The sequence below is a fragment of the Callospermophilus lateralis genome, unplaced genomic scaffold (genome assembly GCF_048772815.1).
Source record: "Callospermophilus lateralis isolate mCalLat2 unplaced genomic scaffold, mCalLat2.hap1 Scaffold_227, whole genome shotgun sequence".
Classification (NCBI taxonomy): domain Eukaryota; kingdom Metazoa; phylum Chordata; class Mammalia; order Rodentia; family Sciuridae; genus Callospermophilus; species Callospermophilus lateralis.
The window spans coordinates 819,227-836,070 of NW_027513180.1; the positions used below are offsets into that span (position 1 = coordinate 819,227).

At 33.9% G+C, this 16,844-nt stretch overlaps 1 protein-coding gene and 1 non-coding gene across 2 annotated transcripts in view; one reads left to right on the forward strand and one right to left on the reverse strand.

Annotated features, from left to right (window-relative positions):
* Positions 1-16,844, forward strand: part of LOC143388428 (transport and Golgi organization protein 1 homolog) — a 74,482-nt gene that overhangs the window by 52,047 nt on the left and 5,591 nt on the right. Inside the window, exons 10-22 of the mRNA XM_077108233.1 lie at positions 3,361-3,492; positions 5,681-5,702; positions 6,615-6,703; positions 6,944-7,021; positions 7,108-7,218; positions 8,443-8,514; positions 8,711-8,815; positions 9,458-9,580; positions 9,679-9,787; positions 10,821-10,876; positions 10,965-11,055; positions 11,227-11,365; positions 16,064-16,165. Coding sequence (XP_076964348.1) covers positions 3,361-3,492; positions 5,681-5,702; positions 6,615-6,703; positions 6,944-7,021; positions 7,108-7,218; positions 8,443-8,514; positions 8,711-8,815; positions 9,458-9,580; positions 9,679-9,787; positions 10,821-10,876; positions 10,965-11,055; positions 11,227-11,365; positions 16,064-16,165 — 1,229 coding nt within the window. The remainder of the gene's footprint in view (positions 1-3,360; positions 3,493-5,680; positions 5,703-6,614; positions 6,704-6,943; positions 7,022-7,107; positions 7,219-8,442; positions 8,515-8,710; positions 8,816-9,457; positions 9,581-9,678; positions 9,788-10,820; positions 10,877-10,964; positions 11,056-11,226; positions 11,366-16,063; positions 16,166-16,844) is intronic.
* LOC143640404 (U6 spliceosomal RNA) lies at positions 514-620 on the reverse strand. Its single transcript, XR_013154923.1, has one exon. It is a non-coding gene; the product is annotated as a U6 spliceosomal RNA (small nuclear RNA).

Genomic DNA, 16,844 nt, shown 5'->3' on the forward strand with positions numbered 1-16,844 from the left:
TATAATGAACCCATGGGCCATCACCCAACTTAACAGTAATTCCTTGATAGCCAATATCAGTGAGTTTTTTTTTAATTTGTTCTAATTGGTTATACATGATAGCAGAATGCATTTTGATTCATTTTACATAAATGGAACAAAACTTTTCCTAGTTGTACACAACACGTGTAGTAGTCTTACATGTACCTCGGGTAATGAGGTTCATCTCATTCCACCATCTTTCCTATCCCTATGCCCTCTCGCCTGTCCTACCTCCCCTTTGCCCAATCACAGTTCCTCCATTCTTTCCATGCCCCTTGCCACCCACCTCACCCACATTATGGGTCAGCATCCACTTTCAGAGAGAACATACAGCTTTTGGTTTTTGGGATTGGCTTACTTCCCTTAGCCTGATATTCCCATTCACCCGCAGATGCCATAATTTTTTTCTCTTTTAATGCTATAAGTAACATTTCATTTTGTATATGTACCACAGTTTCTTTATCCATTCATCTGTTGAAGGGTTGTTTCCACAAAACTAAGGAATGCTTCACAAATGTGGGTGTCATCCTTGCTCAGGGACCATGCTAATTTTTTCTGTATTGTCCCAATTTTAGTATATGTGCTGCCAAAGCAATCACACTCTGAGTTTTAACAAATGTAGATACCCATGTAAAAACTACCATAATCAAGATATAGAACAGTTTTTTCACTAGAAAAGGGGTTTCCTTGGGATCCTTCCCAGTGAGTTCCTTCACCACCTGTTCCAGGCAACCACTGATAACTTTTTTTTTAAAACTATAGATTCATTTTTCCTACAGTACTATTTCATATATATGCCCCTATAAGTTGACTCATATCTAGGAGTGCAATTGCCTCCTATGTTTAATGTATGTTTTTATCTTATGTAATACTGTCAAGCCATGCTAATAAATGACCACAATCATTTTATACTTCCACCAGCAATTTAGGAGACTTCCACTTGACTTCATCTTCACTATCACTTGGGCCATTCTAGTGGGTATGTCTTTGTGAGTTTATTTCCTGATAACTAATGATATTGAGTGAACTTTTTTTTTTGAGATAGGGTCTTACTAACTTGCTTAGGCTCAAACTAACTTGCCAGCCTCAAACTTGGGATCCTCCTACCTCAACCTTCTGAGCTGCTGGGATTACAGACATGTGCTATCATGCCTGGATCAAATACTTCTTCATGAGCTTGTTGACCATACTGTTTTTGTATGTCAACTCTCTCTGGTTAGCTGGAATCCAGACTTCTCCCAGCTCAGTGCCAACTGTGGGATTGGTTAGCTTATAGTTGTTCTTGGCCCTCGCAGGTACTGCTTAGAATGTAGCCCCAACCTGAAGACCACCTCCATGCAGATTTCTGGAACTCTTTTTCTTTGTGGCTCCCATCTTTCTGGTAGTTTTCTCTACATGTTTTGGCTGCTTAATCTCCTGGAACTCTGGTCTCTTTCTCCTCAGTGAGACTGTTAGGCCCCATTTGGGTTCCCCTTCCCAAACTGAGGTCTAGAGGGTGCCTCAAGGTAGAATGCTCACCTATTTGTTCTCCTTCTCTTAGGGGTGACAGTTGCATGTCCCTTGTGGCTTTCTATCTGAAAAATAGCTCTTTAAAAATATATTTTGACTGTGCATGGTGGCACATGCCTTAATATCCTAGTGGCTCGGGAAGCTGAGAGAGAATCATGAGTTCAAAGCCAGCCTTAGCAAAAGTGAGGTTCTAAGTAACTCAGTGAGACCCTGTCTCTAAATAAAATACAAAATGGGGCTGAGACTGGGGATGTGGCTCAGTGATCAAGTGCTCCTGAGTTCAATCCCTGGTACCAAAAATATATATATTCCAACTTTCTGGTTGCTTTCAGTGGGAGAACAAGTCTCATATAAGTTAATTGATTTCTCCTTTTGTTGTAACTTTTTGCAATAATTGAAAAAAAATATGTTTGTGGGACTTCTAGGATATATTGTAGTTTTGGTGAATAAATGACATCCCCCTGGTACAACAATTTAACCTGTTTTCTCTATTCCTTTTTTTTTTTTTTTTTTTTTTTTTTTTTTTTTTGGTGGTGCTGGGATTGAACCTCGGGCTCCATGCATTCTAGGCAAGTGCTGAGCTAACAACCTCAGCTTCTCTCTGTTGCTTTATATTTCTTGGAAATTCATAGTCAGGTTTAGGTTCAATTCTTTTTCTTATGAAAACTTAATAGGAAATATTGCATTGACATATGCATATCCTCTCCTTTGATGTTGACTACTAGTCAACAGTGATGTTGGTGAGATTTGCTAATATATTATAGGTTGCAAAATAGCAATGGTCTGAGTTGCTGGATTTTTCTTTCTTCATTTAAAGGATGGGATGCCTACACAAATAAAAATTTGATTATTCTTTTTTTTCTGGGGGGGGGGGTATTGGGAATTAAACTCAGGGGCATTTGGCTAGTGAGCCATATCCCCAGCCCTATTTTGTATTTTATTTATATACAGTGTTTCACTGAGTTGCTTAGCAATTCCCTTTTGCTGAGGCTGACTTTGAACTTGCTATCCTCCCTCCTCAGCCTCCCTAGCTACTGGGATTACAAGTGTGTGCCACGGCGCCTGGCTATGATTGATTATTCTTTACACAGATATTTGGTTTGTATAGTTAAGGCAGGAGATAAATATTTGATTCCTTTTCTTTATTTAAACACTTTTCAGAATAGTAAGGTATTCTTCTAGCTTATCAAATGATACCCAAAGGGGCTTGAAATCTTTTTATTGTTTCATTGTTTTTATTTGTTGCCATAAAATTAATTAGTTCTTTCATATATTTAAGTTTTTGTCTTAAATGAATTTTTTAAATTATAAAAACCAGGTTATCTAAGAGAAAAGAATGATCCAGAGGGATTCTAGCCAGGTGTTAGACAATGTGATGATATAGGGCCTGTTACAAACTGGAAAATTTAAAGTATGCTCAATTTAAAGTATTTAGATTCAGGCTGGAGTTGTGGTTCAGTGGTAGAGCGCTTGCCTAGCATGCATGAGGCACAGGGTTAGGGTTAGGGTTAGATGGTTAGGGTTAGATGGTTAGATGGTTAGGGGTTCGATCCTTAGCACCATATAAAAACAAAATAATGTGTCCACCTGAAACTAAAGAGATACATAAATAAATTTTTTAAAAAAGTATTTAGATTCATTATACTTGAAAACACTGCAAGTGAACAAAAAACATGAGACTGTCAGTATCCTTTCTCTTGAAGAAACTATTGGAAAATATTGAGGAGGTGGATTTCTGACGAGGAGGTTAGTTTAGAATTGCCATGATTTTTTGTTACTGTTTTGTTATAAATTTAAGGTTTCCCATTTCTTCTAATTTGTCTGTTTCAGCTGTTTACTACATTGCCTGATGAGTATCAACCTGGGCCTGATTTTTATGGACTACCATGGGAGCCTGTAGTTTTCACTGTTTTCTTTGGATTGGTATCCTTTGTCATTTTCTTTTGGAGAACTGTTCTTGTTGTGAGTAAATTAACTTACTTATACCTTAGCACATAAGCACAAGGATTATTTTATATAGTCACTGCCCCCCCACTTTTTTTCCTTTTCAGTTGCTAAAACACAAATTAGTGGTTTAAGTCAAACTAACCTTATAAAATAATTTAGTGTGGGTGCAGTTGGTAGAACTGGTAATTCTTACAGCCATCCTGACCAGTAGTTTCATACGTATCAGAAGTCTTAAAAGTGGGATAAAAAATGGGATAGGTTAGATAAATATCCTTTTATGTAGCATATATGTCTAGTAATCTATATTAAAGAAATAACTATGCTTTGAAGATTTTGGTAATGTTTTTCAGTGGAACAGTGTATTAGATTGAAGACTTAGCACAACATAATTCATTTAGGGGATATTGTATGTTCGCTTAATGGAATAGTAGGCAGATTTATCTATTTCAAAGCTTTGAGGTACAGAAAATGCTCACAATTAAATGTGAAGTGGAAAAAAAAGAAGAAACTAAGATTTAAATGTTGATGAACTGTATGTTAATATAAACACTTATAAACAGGGGGAAATGCTACAAAGAAATACAGTAATATGAGAAAAAGGAGATAAGATAATTTTTCCAGTCTTTTATATATATTTTTCCCAGATTTTATGATTTGATCATATGTTCAGAAAATACCTTTTTATTTGGAAGTATAGATTATGTGTTGTCCAAAAATCCATTAAATGTTTTGTTCATTAAGTCTTTTTTTTCTGAGCAGAATTAGTCTATCTCTGTGTATGTGTGTACATATATGTATAAGCGTATATATATAAGCTTATACATACATATGTTTGTACTGTAGGTCATTCTGTTTCATAGTTATTTAACATAATTGGAAGAAAATTATTTTAGGTAAATGGACTTTGCATATGAAAAGCCTAACAGTTAAAGAGGCCAAAAGCATTGGATACAAATCTTTTCAAATCTGAGTGTTCTTTTTCTGATTTCTTAAAAGTTTCCTCTCCTTGTACAATTGAGTGTAAAATCTCTTAAAAAGCATTCCCTTCTTAAATAGAAGAATCATTTGCCTGAATTCCTGTGAGGAATTTTCACAGTTCAGTCTCATTGAACTTTTTCTCAGCTAAAAGGAAAAAGGAAATAGAAGGATAAAGAGAAGGGAAAAACATGAAAACACTTTATATTTCTCTCTTGTTTCTTTCATTTCAAGAAAGAAACAATACCTGTTTCTCTTTTCACTAGGTTATGTGGGATCTGGTTCCTAGCTGTTGCTCCTCAGTTTCAGCATTTGACTTTGGAGCTTTAGTCTCTTCCTTAGATGACTGCTTTTATGCTACTTCCCATTTTCTTCTGTTGTCATTTTGAGTAAAAGGTTAGCAAGGCTATGACATTAAAGAAATGCCATTTCTTTCTGTGTTGGAGTTTTCTGAATGCAATTTCCTATTATGAAGATCCCATGGATGATCCATGGACACATCTGAGTATTCCATCACCATTTATAACATTTGAAAGGACAAGTATATGCTAAGTTACAAAGAAATTTAGTGATGTTTTTTAAAAAAATTCTGCTTAGGTTTTATTATGAGGCAGTTTATTGCTGTCTTTAGGAAATGATTGTTTTTGTCCTTTCCCGAATATGTTAATTGTCATTTCTCTTGTTGCTTGTGCATTTTCTTCTAGCAGTCTTCCCTTTCAGATTTCTTGCTATATATTTAGTGGTTTGTAGAAATAAGATGATGTAGCCTATTAGTTTCTAAATTCAGCCAATAGGCAAATTTAAATTGGAGTTCTAAGATGTTTTCTGGTGAGTGAAAGAGGCATATCTTAGTACAAAGATTATGCCTTAATATCGTTTCCTCAGATTCCTTTTGATTGTTTCTAGACTTTATCCTGGTAATTTAGAATTCTCAAGTAAATGATTTTGAGTACACACACACACACACACATACACACACACATCTTTACTGTGAAATAAGGTACATATCTTAGTGTGTTTATGTCAGAGCCTATTTATGAAATATAACTACCAATTAAATTTAAAATGCTTGTTAACCTTTACTTATTTTTAATCCTATAAATTTATTATTCTGAACCAGAATGTTATTAAATTCTCACTTGGTTATGATTCTGACTGTTGTTTTAGGAATGCTGTTTCTATTGAGCAGATGTTTGACATCAAATTTAATCTTTTTTCTCTCTTCTAGGTAAAAGATAGAGTATATCAAGGTAAATTTTTAGGTTTCTTAAACTTGTATTGTATTGGTGTTTGATGTGTGTTTTATGTATGTTAGAAGTAGATACAGTGACTTTTAATGTCTATTACTTTTTTTTACCTCCTGAAAATTTTACTATTCCTAGGTTGCTAGCATGGATAACTGAGTAGATGATGCTGGTTCCAACTCTGAGATAGGAGATAAAGAGGAGGAACAAATTGTGGATAGGGAGATGATAAGTTTTAATTTGGGGCAGATTAACTTTGAATATTGATGTAATGCAGATGTATTACATTTGAAGAGTATTTCTATGCTAATGATTTAATCATGCATTAAGTAATTGAGTAGATAATTTAAAGAATGGTAATGTGAATCAGTATGCTTTCATTTCTGTTTTTCTTTGCAAAGAATTAAATGATTCCATTTTCTGAAAAGAAAGTGTTTTGAGAAGGGAGGAATATCAGGCTACAACACTTTACTGTATTTCCCATCTGTGAAATAAGCTTAAATTGAAATATCATTTTGGATGGGAAGGGTACCTGGAATTGAACTCTGGGGCACTCTACTGAGCCACATCCCAAACCCCCTATATTTAGAGACCAAGTCTCACTTAGTTGCTTAGTGTCTCGCTCTTGCTGAGGCTGGCTTTGAACTTGGGATCCTTCTAGCTCAGCCTCCTGAGCCACTGGGATTACAGGTGTGCACCACCACACCCAGCAAAATATCATTGTTCTTATATTTTTCTTAAATTTTAATAATTTTATACTCTTATTGCTAATAAGCATAGATTGCTTTTTAAAAGCATACTAGTTATGCTAAGAAGTATTTCCTCATAGTACCATATAACATGTCTTTACTTTTAGTAGATTGAGTAATTGGATTTCATTTAGTGATTGTAATAATCTTGTGTATTTCCCCCTTTTAGTCACTGAACAGCAAATTGCCCAAAAGATAATCAATTTCATGAAAGAAGATGAAGAACTCATACAGAAATTTTCAAAGTATGAACAGAAGGTATAATTATTTTTTTGTTTCTTTCTCCCTTGGTTCTAGCTTGAATCATTTCTACCTGTTTTAATTTAAAAATCATATTTTAAAGTTTTTATTTCATTATTTCCTACAAATCATCCAAATTCTAAGCAGTCATATGTATTAAGTACTGCTTTCTTCTGGAAAGGGTCACTTGTCTGGAAGTAACTTGTATAGTAGCACTATAATTTGTGTATCTTAATTCTGAATGCTTTATTTACATAGATAAAGGAATCAGAGAAACAGATCCAAGAAACCATGAAACAAAATATGATTCTTTCTGATGAAGCAACTAAATATAAGGTAAAAATCCCTTCTTTGGGGGGAATTACATTCTAAACTCAAAAGTAAATGTAATGAGTGAGTAATCTTGACACCTTTTTTCCCAGGATAAAATAAAGCTTCTTGAAAAAGCTAAAGAATTTCTGGATGAGAGAGCTAAAAGTCTTCATGTTATGTTAGAATCTGAAAGAGAACAGAATGCTAAGAATCACGACTTGGTAAGAGTTTTGCTGCTAAGTGTTGCTTTAATTTGGCTTTTGAAATATTTTGTAAAATTGGTTAAGTTGAACTTAGTCCAGCTGTTGACTAAAGTAAGATTAGGAGTCAAGGAAGTTGAACCCACATCTGTGCCCATTTTGTGGAACTTTTAAGTACTGATACAACAAATTATTTTTATGGGCCTAGGAAATATTTTTATTCTCAACCTTGGATAATTTTCATATTGCTTTGTTCTGCCCTTGGAAACATGCAGATCAACTAAAAAACTATTGTCCAATTGAACAGTATTTGTTTACTTTTTACTTGAAAGAGTAATGAATTAATCAATTTTCTGTACTTAAAAAAATTTTACTTACATATTTCATTTTCAATTTCTATAAGTTTCTATAATTACATAAAAGTTGCAAAAGATAGTAGAGAGTGTGTTCTGAAATATCCTACCCCCAAGTAAGCTTGATCACCTAGCTGAGGTAGTATTTATCAGATTTCGTCACTGTAAAAATTCTTTCCAATCCTTTTCATATTATATTCTTTGGAAGTTACCATGCACAGCCCACAGTTAAAGTATGAAGAGTTACGAGCTCAGGATGCAGCTCATGGTAGCGCACTTGCCTAGAATGCATGAGGCCCAGGATTCAATCCCAGGCATTGCAAACAAAGATTGGGGAGTTATGTCCACTTCCTTAAGGAGCGAATATCTTTATAAATTTTTGAGAATTCTTCTGTATGTGAGATTAGTCTATTCTTCCTTAAATTTTATCATTTTTTACTTCAGATAAGAAAATTTTAAAAATGATCTTGGGAAATTTTTTTCTCTATCACTAGAAAAAAAATTACTAATTTGAACTGATTTATTTAAAACAGTAATTAATTAATTTTCTATGCTTTAAAACATTTTATTATTGCATTATGATTTTCTATACTTTGACCTTTTTTTCTGGTTATCTCATAAACAGTAAGGTTGTGGATGCCATGAAATATTTATGACTTCGTTTTCCCTCATCTCTTTCAGTTCTTGATTTTTTGCTTAGTCCAAAGCTGGATCCCCTGCATTACTGAAATGTAATGGGATGGCTTGACAAATATTTTGTTGTGTTTATCTTTTTTAGTATATATATGTGTGTACACACACGCACACATGCACACACACACACACACACACACATATCACTATTTCTACTGAAATCCTAATGCATATTTTGTGTTCTGTTTTCACCTGGCAGATAATTGAAAATAAGAAATCTATAGAGAAGCTTGAAGATGTCATTTCAGTGAATACTTCTGAATTTTCAGAGGTAAAGCTGCCAACTCTTGCTAATGGGATAGTTGGCAAATGGGATATTAATACTATATCTTAGTTTTGTTGCGGACCAAAAATTTGAAGTGTGCTAAAATGTGCAAAAAATGAGAACTATATGATGTCTGGTTTGGGAAAGTATAACTTTGTTTTTTCTTTGGAATTAATTCACTAACTCTAGTGTTTTGCATTAGCTTCAAATTGTCTTTAATGAAGCTAAGCTTCGTGAAGAGAAGGTGAAGTTGGAATGCTGTCAGCTTCAGAAAGAAAATACCATACTTAAGACGACGAAAGAGCAGGTAAAGAAAATTTGATGTCATACATAATGTAAACTAGAGAAGTGAATATCATTATCTTGTATCTTTCTTGGATCTGTTTCTGAGGTAAGGAATATTCATGTAGGACCTTTTCTAGATATGAAAAGTTTAAACATGCTCCCTAAATTGAGTGCATGTATATGTTCTCCATCTGTTTTGGATTTTTGGATTATTGCTTTTCTTATCAAATGTCAATCAGTTATTAACTTGCATAGCCTCAAAGAAACTTTTTAAACCAGAAAATTAAGTATTTTATGATCCTCTTTTGAGTAGTTACTGATTCACTGGCCAAGGGAAGATTACATGATAAGGAGTCTAAATTTAGGAGACAGTCATATGTGCCCAGCCATTCCTGCTGGAGGTAAATTATTTGAATTGGCAGCAATTTTCTGGGGAATGCAATAAACAGGGTCAACTTCCTGAGAACTCTGATGTTCTTACTGCAGCTGTGAGAGTTGGGGCCACTCTGCCCTCTTCCTTAACCAAGGTCTCAACCCCCTCCATTGAGGCAGGCCACCGAGGAGTATGGTTCTCTATTTCTTTGTCTAAGTCTTGTAGTCCTGATGTATCCAGTGCAGAAACCCCTCCCTAACCCACAGGAATTCATGTGTTTTGACTTTTCAGTTGCAGCAGGAAGTCAAAGACTGGTGTACATCACACACTGAGCTCAGTGAACACATCAAATCATTTGAGAAGTCCCAGAAAGATTTACTTGTATTTCTTAATCACAAAGATGATACTATTAATGTAAGTTTATACTCCAAATACATGTTTCATCTCATGATTTCTCCTGAAATCTTCTGAATTAAAATCGAGAGTCTTCCAACCTTTTGCTTCTTTTCTAGGCTTTGACTAATTATATCACACAGTTGAATCGGTTACAATGTGAATCTGAATCTGAGGATCAAAATAGAGAAGATGAGTCAGATGAATTAACCAACGGAGAGGTAGCAGGTAAGATCAGTCTCAGGGAGGTTGAATCCTTTTTTTGCTTTCCTGTCTTTAATTAAGTATTTATACAGATGCCACTTTTCAGCTAGCTGATTTTCTTATTAAGCTTCAGGGTTGTAGACACATATCACTGGATCTATAGATATGTCTGTTGCATTGGCAGAGGTGGGTTGCTGGGGTATAATGTAGCAATAGGCATGTGAAGAACACTGACCTTTTCTATCCCATTGAAAACTAGTAAGTACACTGCAGCTACAATAGTCACATCCTGTACAATACTTAGAGTATTGAACATTGTACAGTAAGAGAAATTTATTTCTTATGCAAATGATAGTTGATTTTGATACTCATCATCTCTATGGCTCTGTGGTTTTAAGGTCCACAGTCAGTCTTAAGAGTCCAGAGGTAGTTGGAACCATAAACTAAGGCTGTGAGAACAGAGTCTAGAGACTATCAGAAAGCTAGAGAGAGGGAGTGTAACAGTGTTTACTGATGAGGAAAATATTTCCAGATGTTTTCTCCCAAGTTGGATATTGCTTACATAGCAAGTATTTCAAACCACACCTGGTAGTAGATTCAGGGAGAAAATAGAGGATTGAATCTTTCTAAATAAGACACTTACTTGCCCAGGTGAAGATAGATCTGAGAGAGAAGAAAAGCTTTTATCTTACAAGAATAGCATAGATAACATTTTAGTTGTGCAAACTAGAAATTCACCTTTTTTTGTTTTGTTTTTAAGACAGACAGTACTTTTATTTATTTTTATGCTGAGGATCAAACTCAGTGCCTCACACATGCTAGGTGAGCACTCTACCACTGAGCCACAACCCCAGCCTGAAATTCACCTCTCTCTCTCTTTTTTTTAAATCTAAGCTTGCAATTCTCTTAAAAGTCATTAGTCTAATCAGTTTAGTTATTTAATTGATTTTTTTTTTCTTCTGGTGTTTGAACACAATCATTATTTAGTTTGGGGAAGTTAGGAGAATATAGAGTTAAAAGTAAGGAAAGAAAAAGCAAAAGTCTTTTTGTTTTTTAGGTGATCGGAACCAGAAGATCAAAGATCAAATTAAGCAGATGATGGATGTCTCTCGGGTATAGTTCTTTGTAAGAGTCCCATAGTGCCTGTGAATTCTTCCTGTGCCTCACTTTTAAGAATACCTCTCTTTTCTGCAATTTTTAGACACAAACTACAATATCAGTAGTTGAAGAGGATCTAAAACTTTTACAACTTATGCTAAGAGCCTCGATGCCCACAAAATGTAATCTAAAAGGTGGGTTCTTTTTGAGAAGAAATTGCCATGTTGGAAAGACTTAAAATTTTATTGGAAAGATAAAGAATGGCTTCTTGCTTTCATGCTTCTTACTTTTCTTGGCACTACTCCCTCAAACAAGTTCTTAAGTCCTTGTACACATATAGAGATAAGCTGTTTTATCCTTTACAGACCAAATAAAGAAATTAGAAGGTGACTGCAATTCACTACAGTCTTCTAAAGTTGGACTGGAAGAGGAATGCAAAAGTCTAAGGCAGAAAGTGGAGATTTTAAATGAACTCTACCAGAAAAATGAGATGGCACTACAAAAGTAAGATTTTCATTGTTTGTTATTGTTATCACTGTGTGAACTAATAGATAATTTTATGTTTTTTTAAGATTATTTACAATTTCTTCTAGTTGTAATAAGTAGAGATTTGTCTTTTTTCCTTTGTGTTTTGTTTCCTATAAGTTGCATTTTTCTTTCCATTGTCAGTCTTAAGAGTCCTGAGGTAGTTGGAACCATAAACTAAGGCTGTGAGGACATCGTAATCAATTGTCAAATTCATATGAAGGCAGGAAGTGGTAAAATGGTATTAACAGTCACTGATGTGGAAATACCTCTCAAAGTTCTAGACCCTTTCTATGATCTCCCTATTTATTTTAATTACCTTTCATTGTGATCAGTTATGTAATTCTAATGTTTTGAACTTGTATCTCTAACTCTGGACCTTTAAAAATACTGAGTGATTTGGAATGACATGTTTTAGTAGAATAAAAACTTCAAAAAGGGATAATATTTACTTATTGATGGTACAAGTTTTGGACTTGAATATCTCAGATGTTCACACAAAATTGAACTGTGGCAAGGACCTTAGGAGTTATGATTACAGAAGTACTTGTTTGTAGAATATATTTATATATTAATCTTCTTAGTGTGGAGCTAGTTATTTTTTGAAAGTTCATTTGAAGTTTTTAATCCACAAAAATACTTGGATTCTCTAAAAATAGGTTGTGTCAGATTTTATTTGTTTGCACCTGATTTTACTCTTCGGTATATGTGTGTATATATATATATATCTTGTAAAGCAAAGACAGACCTTCTTACAGACCTAACTATTTTTAGGTATTTTGACTTCTGTTGCCTAATTAATGCATTAAATATTGAAACCTTTCCATTAACTTTTCTAAAATTCTGTGATCTCCAATCGACCTTTTTAGAATCTCAAATTTTTGTTCAGGCCAGTTCTAAATTCCTGGCCTGTTTCAAAGAAACATTTCTCACTTTATCACTTTTTTTTTTAAAAGAACACTTGTTTTCTCTGTCCCTACTAGTAATCTGAATGACCTAAATGGCAATTAATTTTTTGTAATGCAGTTAAATTGTAGCACTATTTTTCTCAACTCCTCCAAAATTCATTCAGTCATCATCTGTGGTTTTTACTCTTTTTACTCATCCCCAGGTACTATGTTAGTTCATGCCTGTGTCATCTTTTCTGTTTCTAACCTAGATCATCTGTCTTCATTCTACATTTTTTATATTTGTATATAACTTATTTCAAATTCTTAGTAGTTTTCTCTATAGCCGCTTGAGTGGACTTTCTAAAATATAAGTCTGTCCATGTCAATATGTGCGTGTGGTTTATGAAGAATTTGCTTTCTATTTGATGACCTGTTCTTTTTTTCTTCCTTGTATCTTTTTAATAGTTTAAATATTTTTAATTATTTTCCTCATCCCCTGTATAAGCTTGATGTAATCATAAATTATAATGGAATTATAATTATATAATTATAATTTTATTCATCTTCTCATAATTTAAAGGCCATGGTATATATTCTGGATTTAATAAAAACCTGACATAGATTAATAGGTTTATTATTTTTTTTTATGGGCTTTAAGTAGCTCCTGAATCAGATAACTGTTGTGGCATTGTATGTTAGTACTTCATATACTGTGAACTCCACAAGACATTCATTCAATTTATACACATATTTAAAGTTTCTGTAGTTCTGCATTCTACACTGTTGGTTTCTTATTTGAAATTATTTTCATTCTATTTGAACATTGTCCTTTAATGATAGATTTGATTAGTGTATCAAAGGTAATACAAGGATAAACAGAGAATAGTATTTTATTCACTAAATATTGCTACCTTTATAATCTGTATTAGGTTGACATGAACTTCATGATTAGAGTTAAAACCAGTTTCCATTTTTAAAGGATCTTTCTTTTGGCTACTGAATTTTGACTGTTACTTAGTTTTAGCAATTTAAAAATATCCAATTAATTACCATCTGTTTTAAATTTTTTCTTTAAGGAGTCCATTATCATTGTTGTTTGGTCTTATCCCTCTTCTAGTTTCTGTAGTCCTTTCTCTTTTTTTAACAGTTGTATTGGGAAGTGCCTAGGTGTAGTTTTCCCCACCTCACCCACTTTTCCTCCTGCAGTTATGTTGCTTGGGACCATTAAACACTTCTTGAATTTTTGAGTCTTTTTCTAAATGTTGATTTTACCTCATTCTCTCTTCTGATTATAATAATGTATATTAGAATTTGATTTCCCCTGCCTCCTACATTCTGGATTTACTTCTTCTGGATATTTTCTTCTGACCTATGTTAAAAGCTCTAGGATTTATTTCACTTCCCAAATCTGCTGTTAAAATCATTCATTGAGTTTAGGATTTTAAAAAATTCAGGGTTTAAAATATTATTTTAGTTGTAGATGGACACAATATTTTATTTTTTATAGGATTTTTTTAAGAGAGAGAGAAAGAATTTTAATATTTATTTTTTAGTTTTTGGCAGACACAACATCTTTGTTTGCATGGGGTGCTGAGGATTGAACCCGGGGCCGCACGCATGCCAGGCAAGCACTCTACCGCTTGAGCCACATCCCCAGCCCGACACAATATTTTATTTATTTTATGTGGTGTTGAGGACTGATCCCAGTGCCCCACACATGTGGGGCCTGTGCTTCACCACTGAGCCACAACCCCAGTCCTATTTCAGTACTACAGCTCAAACCCAGGACCTTGAGCCATGTGCTCTACTATTGAGCTACCTCCCCAGACTCCTTGCTCTTTCTCATAAGGGACTAGGGTCTTACTGCTTTCCAAGCTATCTTTAATCTCATATTTCTGCCTCTGCCTCCTGAGTATCTTCGACTGTAGGTAGGTCACCACACCCAACTATTTCTTTGTTTTATAGTTTCTAATCCTTTGACAAAATTCATAATCTTTTTTTTCCTCTTTTGTGGTGCTGGGGTTTGAACCCCAGAGCCTTATGCATGCAAGGCAGCACTCTACCAACTAAACTATATTCCCAGCCCTGAAATTCATAATCTTGACTTTACTTTTTTGACTGTATAAAGCACAGTGATTTTAAAACATGTGCGGATAACCCCATTAGCTGGTTTCCTTTTCTGTGGAATTTTTTCTCACAGAATTTTGTCTTATGGAGTGCCTGGTCAGTTTTGATTGGCCAACATTGTTGTGATAATTATAGATGAAATTTGAGGACTAAGACGAAGTTATCTTCTTATAGAAAAGTGTTGAGGTTACTTGAGTAAGATTGTCACTTTAAACTTAGTCAGCAATTAAGATAATTAAAAAATGACTTGTCTTTTCAATGTTTTTCAGTATTGTTCCTTTTGGATTTTTTTGCCTGTTCATCACTTAAGTGTGCAGTACTTTCTAATCTAAACTCAAAGGCTAGGGCTTTTATTAAGGGTCCCTTTATTGGTAGCCTCATTTTTCCTCTAAGCCCAGGAATTTAATGAAGGCTTGGTTCAGACTCATATCTTTGTGTTATCTTCAATAGGAGAAAAGTATCTTAAAGTGCCAGCCTTACTTGTAATTCTGAGATTCCTTTTTCTAATGGATCTTGGCCACATACATATATCTTCACTGACTTTTTAGCTTGGATCCCTTCAAACACAATTTTATATTCTTATAAAGATGTTTTGATTGTTCTTAGTGCTCTCAGACTAACTCTTTGATAATTGGAAACAAAATTCTCTCTGTCCTTCAAGATTCAGTTTTCTCCATATTCCTTCTTAAGCCAGTGGGGAAAATTATTATATTCCTTTAGGCATCATTTATACCTGAAACAGTGAGCTCTTTTATTCTTTAGCATCTTACAAGGTAACTAGTATATTATAGCCACTCATAAAATACTTGCTGAAGAATTAAATGAGAAGCTATATAAGAATATATTATCCCCTTTTTCAATTTGGTACCAGTAATCCTTTTTTACTGTAGTTCTTCTGATTTATGGAAAATTAAGTTTCAAGTTAATTATCTTTTGAATTGGAAATATGGCTAAAGTAGTACAAAGATAGCAGAAAATAGTATTTTTTAAATCATTAAATGTGGCTACCTTTGTGTCAGTAGATGAACATCTTGAGTTTCATGATCAGAGTTAAAACTTGTCAGTAGATAATACTCTGATAGTGGGTCACTTTGGCTTCTTTTTCTGGTTGATAGACATTATCAAAACTCAGATTTGTCTTTTTGCTTAATTTACAATTCTTTTGAAATAAATATCTAAAGTGTGAAAAATGTTCTGTGGTTAATTGCATAGCTAAAAGATATATTCTAGAAGATTTTTTCTTTGACTGACTATATGGTACCAGTCTTGGATTGAGAAAAGAGTTCCTCCATGACAAAGATATACTTAGTGTCCTACCCATGGCAGAAACGAGAAAAGAATTATCCCCTGCTTTATCCTAATATGTTTAATTATGTTAGGTTGATCAGTCCTGATCTTCCACATTGAAGTAAAGTGAGTTTTTATTATCTTACACACAGGAGACTTGCCCTTGGGGCACATGTTGTTTTCACATTTATTTTATTTACTGGTAAGTAGAGAATTAAGAGGAGAAGTTAGAAAATGTAAGTGATTTGCCAGAGTTTGATTTATGAAATTGCAGGTTTGAATTCCTATTTTATGTGCCTAAGCATTTTATAGAATTGTGGGAAGTGATATTCACAAAGAGAAACTTTTGATTTGATAACTGGTTTTCTTTTAGGAAACAGAGTCAAGAAGAATGTGAGAGACTAGAAAAAGAGCAGCAGCTGTCAGCTGCAGATGAAAAGGTGGTTTCCGCTGTACAGGAAGTTAAAAATTACAAGTGAGTTCAGTTTCTAAAGGAGGGTGTCAATGTCTCATGAATTAGTGTTAGCTTTCTTTTTAATTTTTTTTTACATTATGTAGATAGAAGAAAATAGCATGGAAGTATAAATAACGAGAGGATATGAACACATTCAATTCACACAGGAGAAAAAATAAATTTCAACTTAACAAATGAAAAATGTTAACAAAAATTTACTTGTACCCAATGGGCAAGACCATAGGGAACTTGGTCAATGCAAACAGTTCTGGGGGTTTTGTATGTTGTAGTAATTCTTTAAGAAATCATTTTGCTGTGTGTTATATCAAGACCCACAAAAGTGTGGCATTTGATAGACCTTGGAAATCTTCTATGGATATAATTTGAAAAAAAGAAAAAGTTTTAAGGATGAAGATATTTCTAGCAGAATTACTTGAGAACACACTGATGAACAGTTAAGGAAATTATAATTTATCAATTCAGAATCTCTAGCAATTAAATGATAAAGAAGTTATTAGTATTAGGTTTTTATTTTATTTATTTATTTATTTATTTATTTATTTTTGGTGCTTTACTACTAAGCTACATCCTTAGACCTTTTTTTCACTTTGAGACAGCGTCTCAGTTGCATAGGTTCCCACTTAATTGCTGAGACTGACCTTGAACTTGTGATCCTCCAGCCTCAGCTTCCCAATCATTG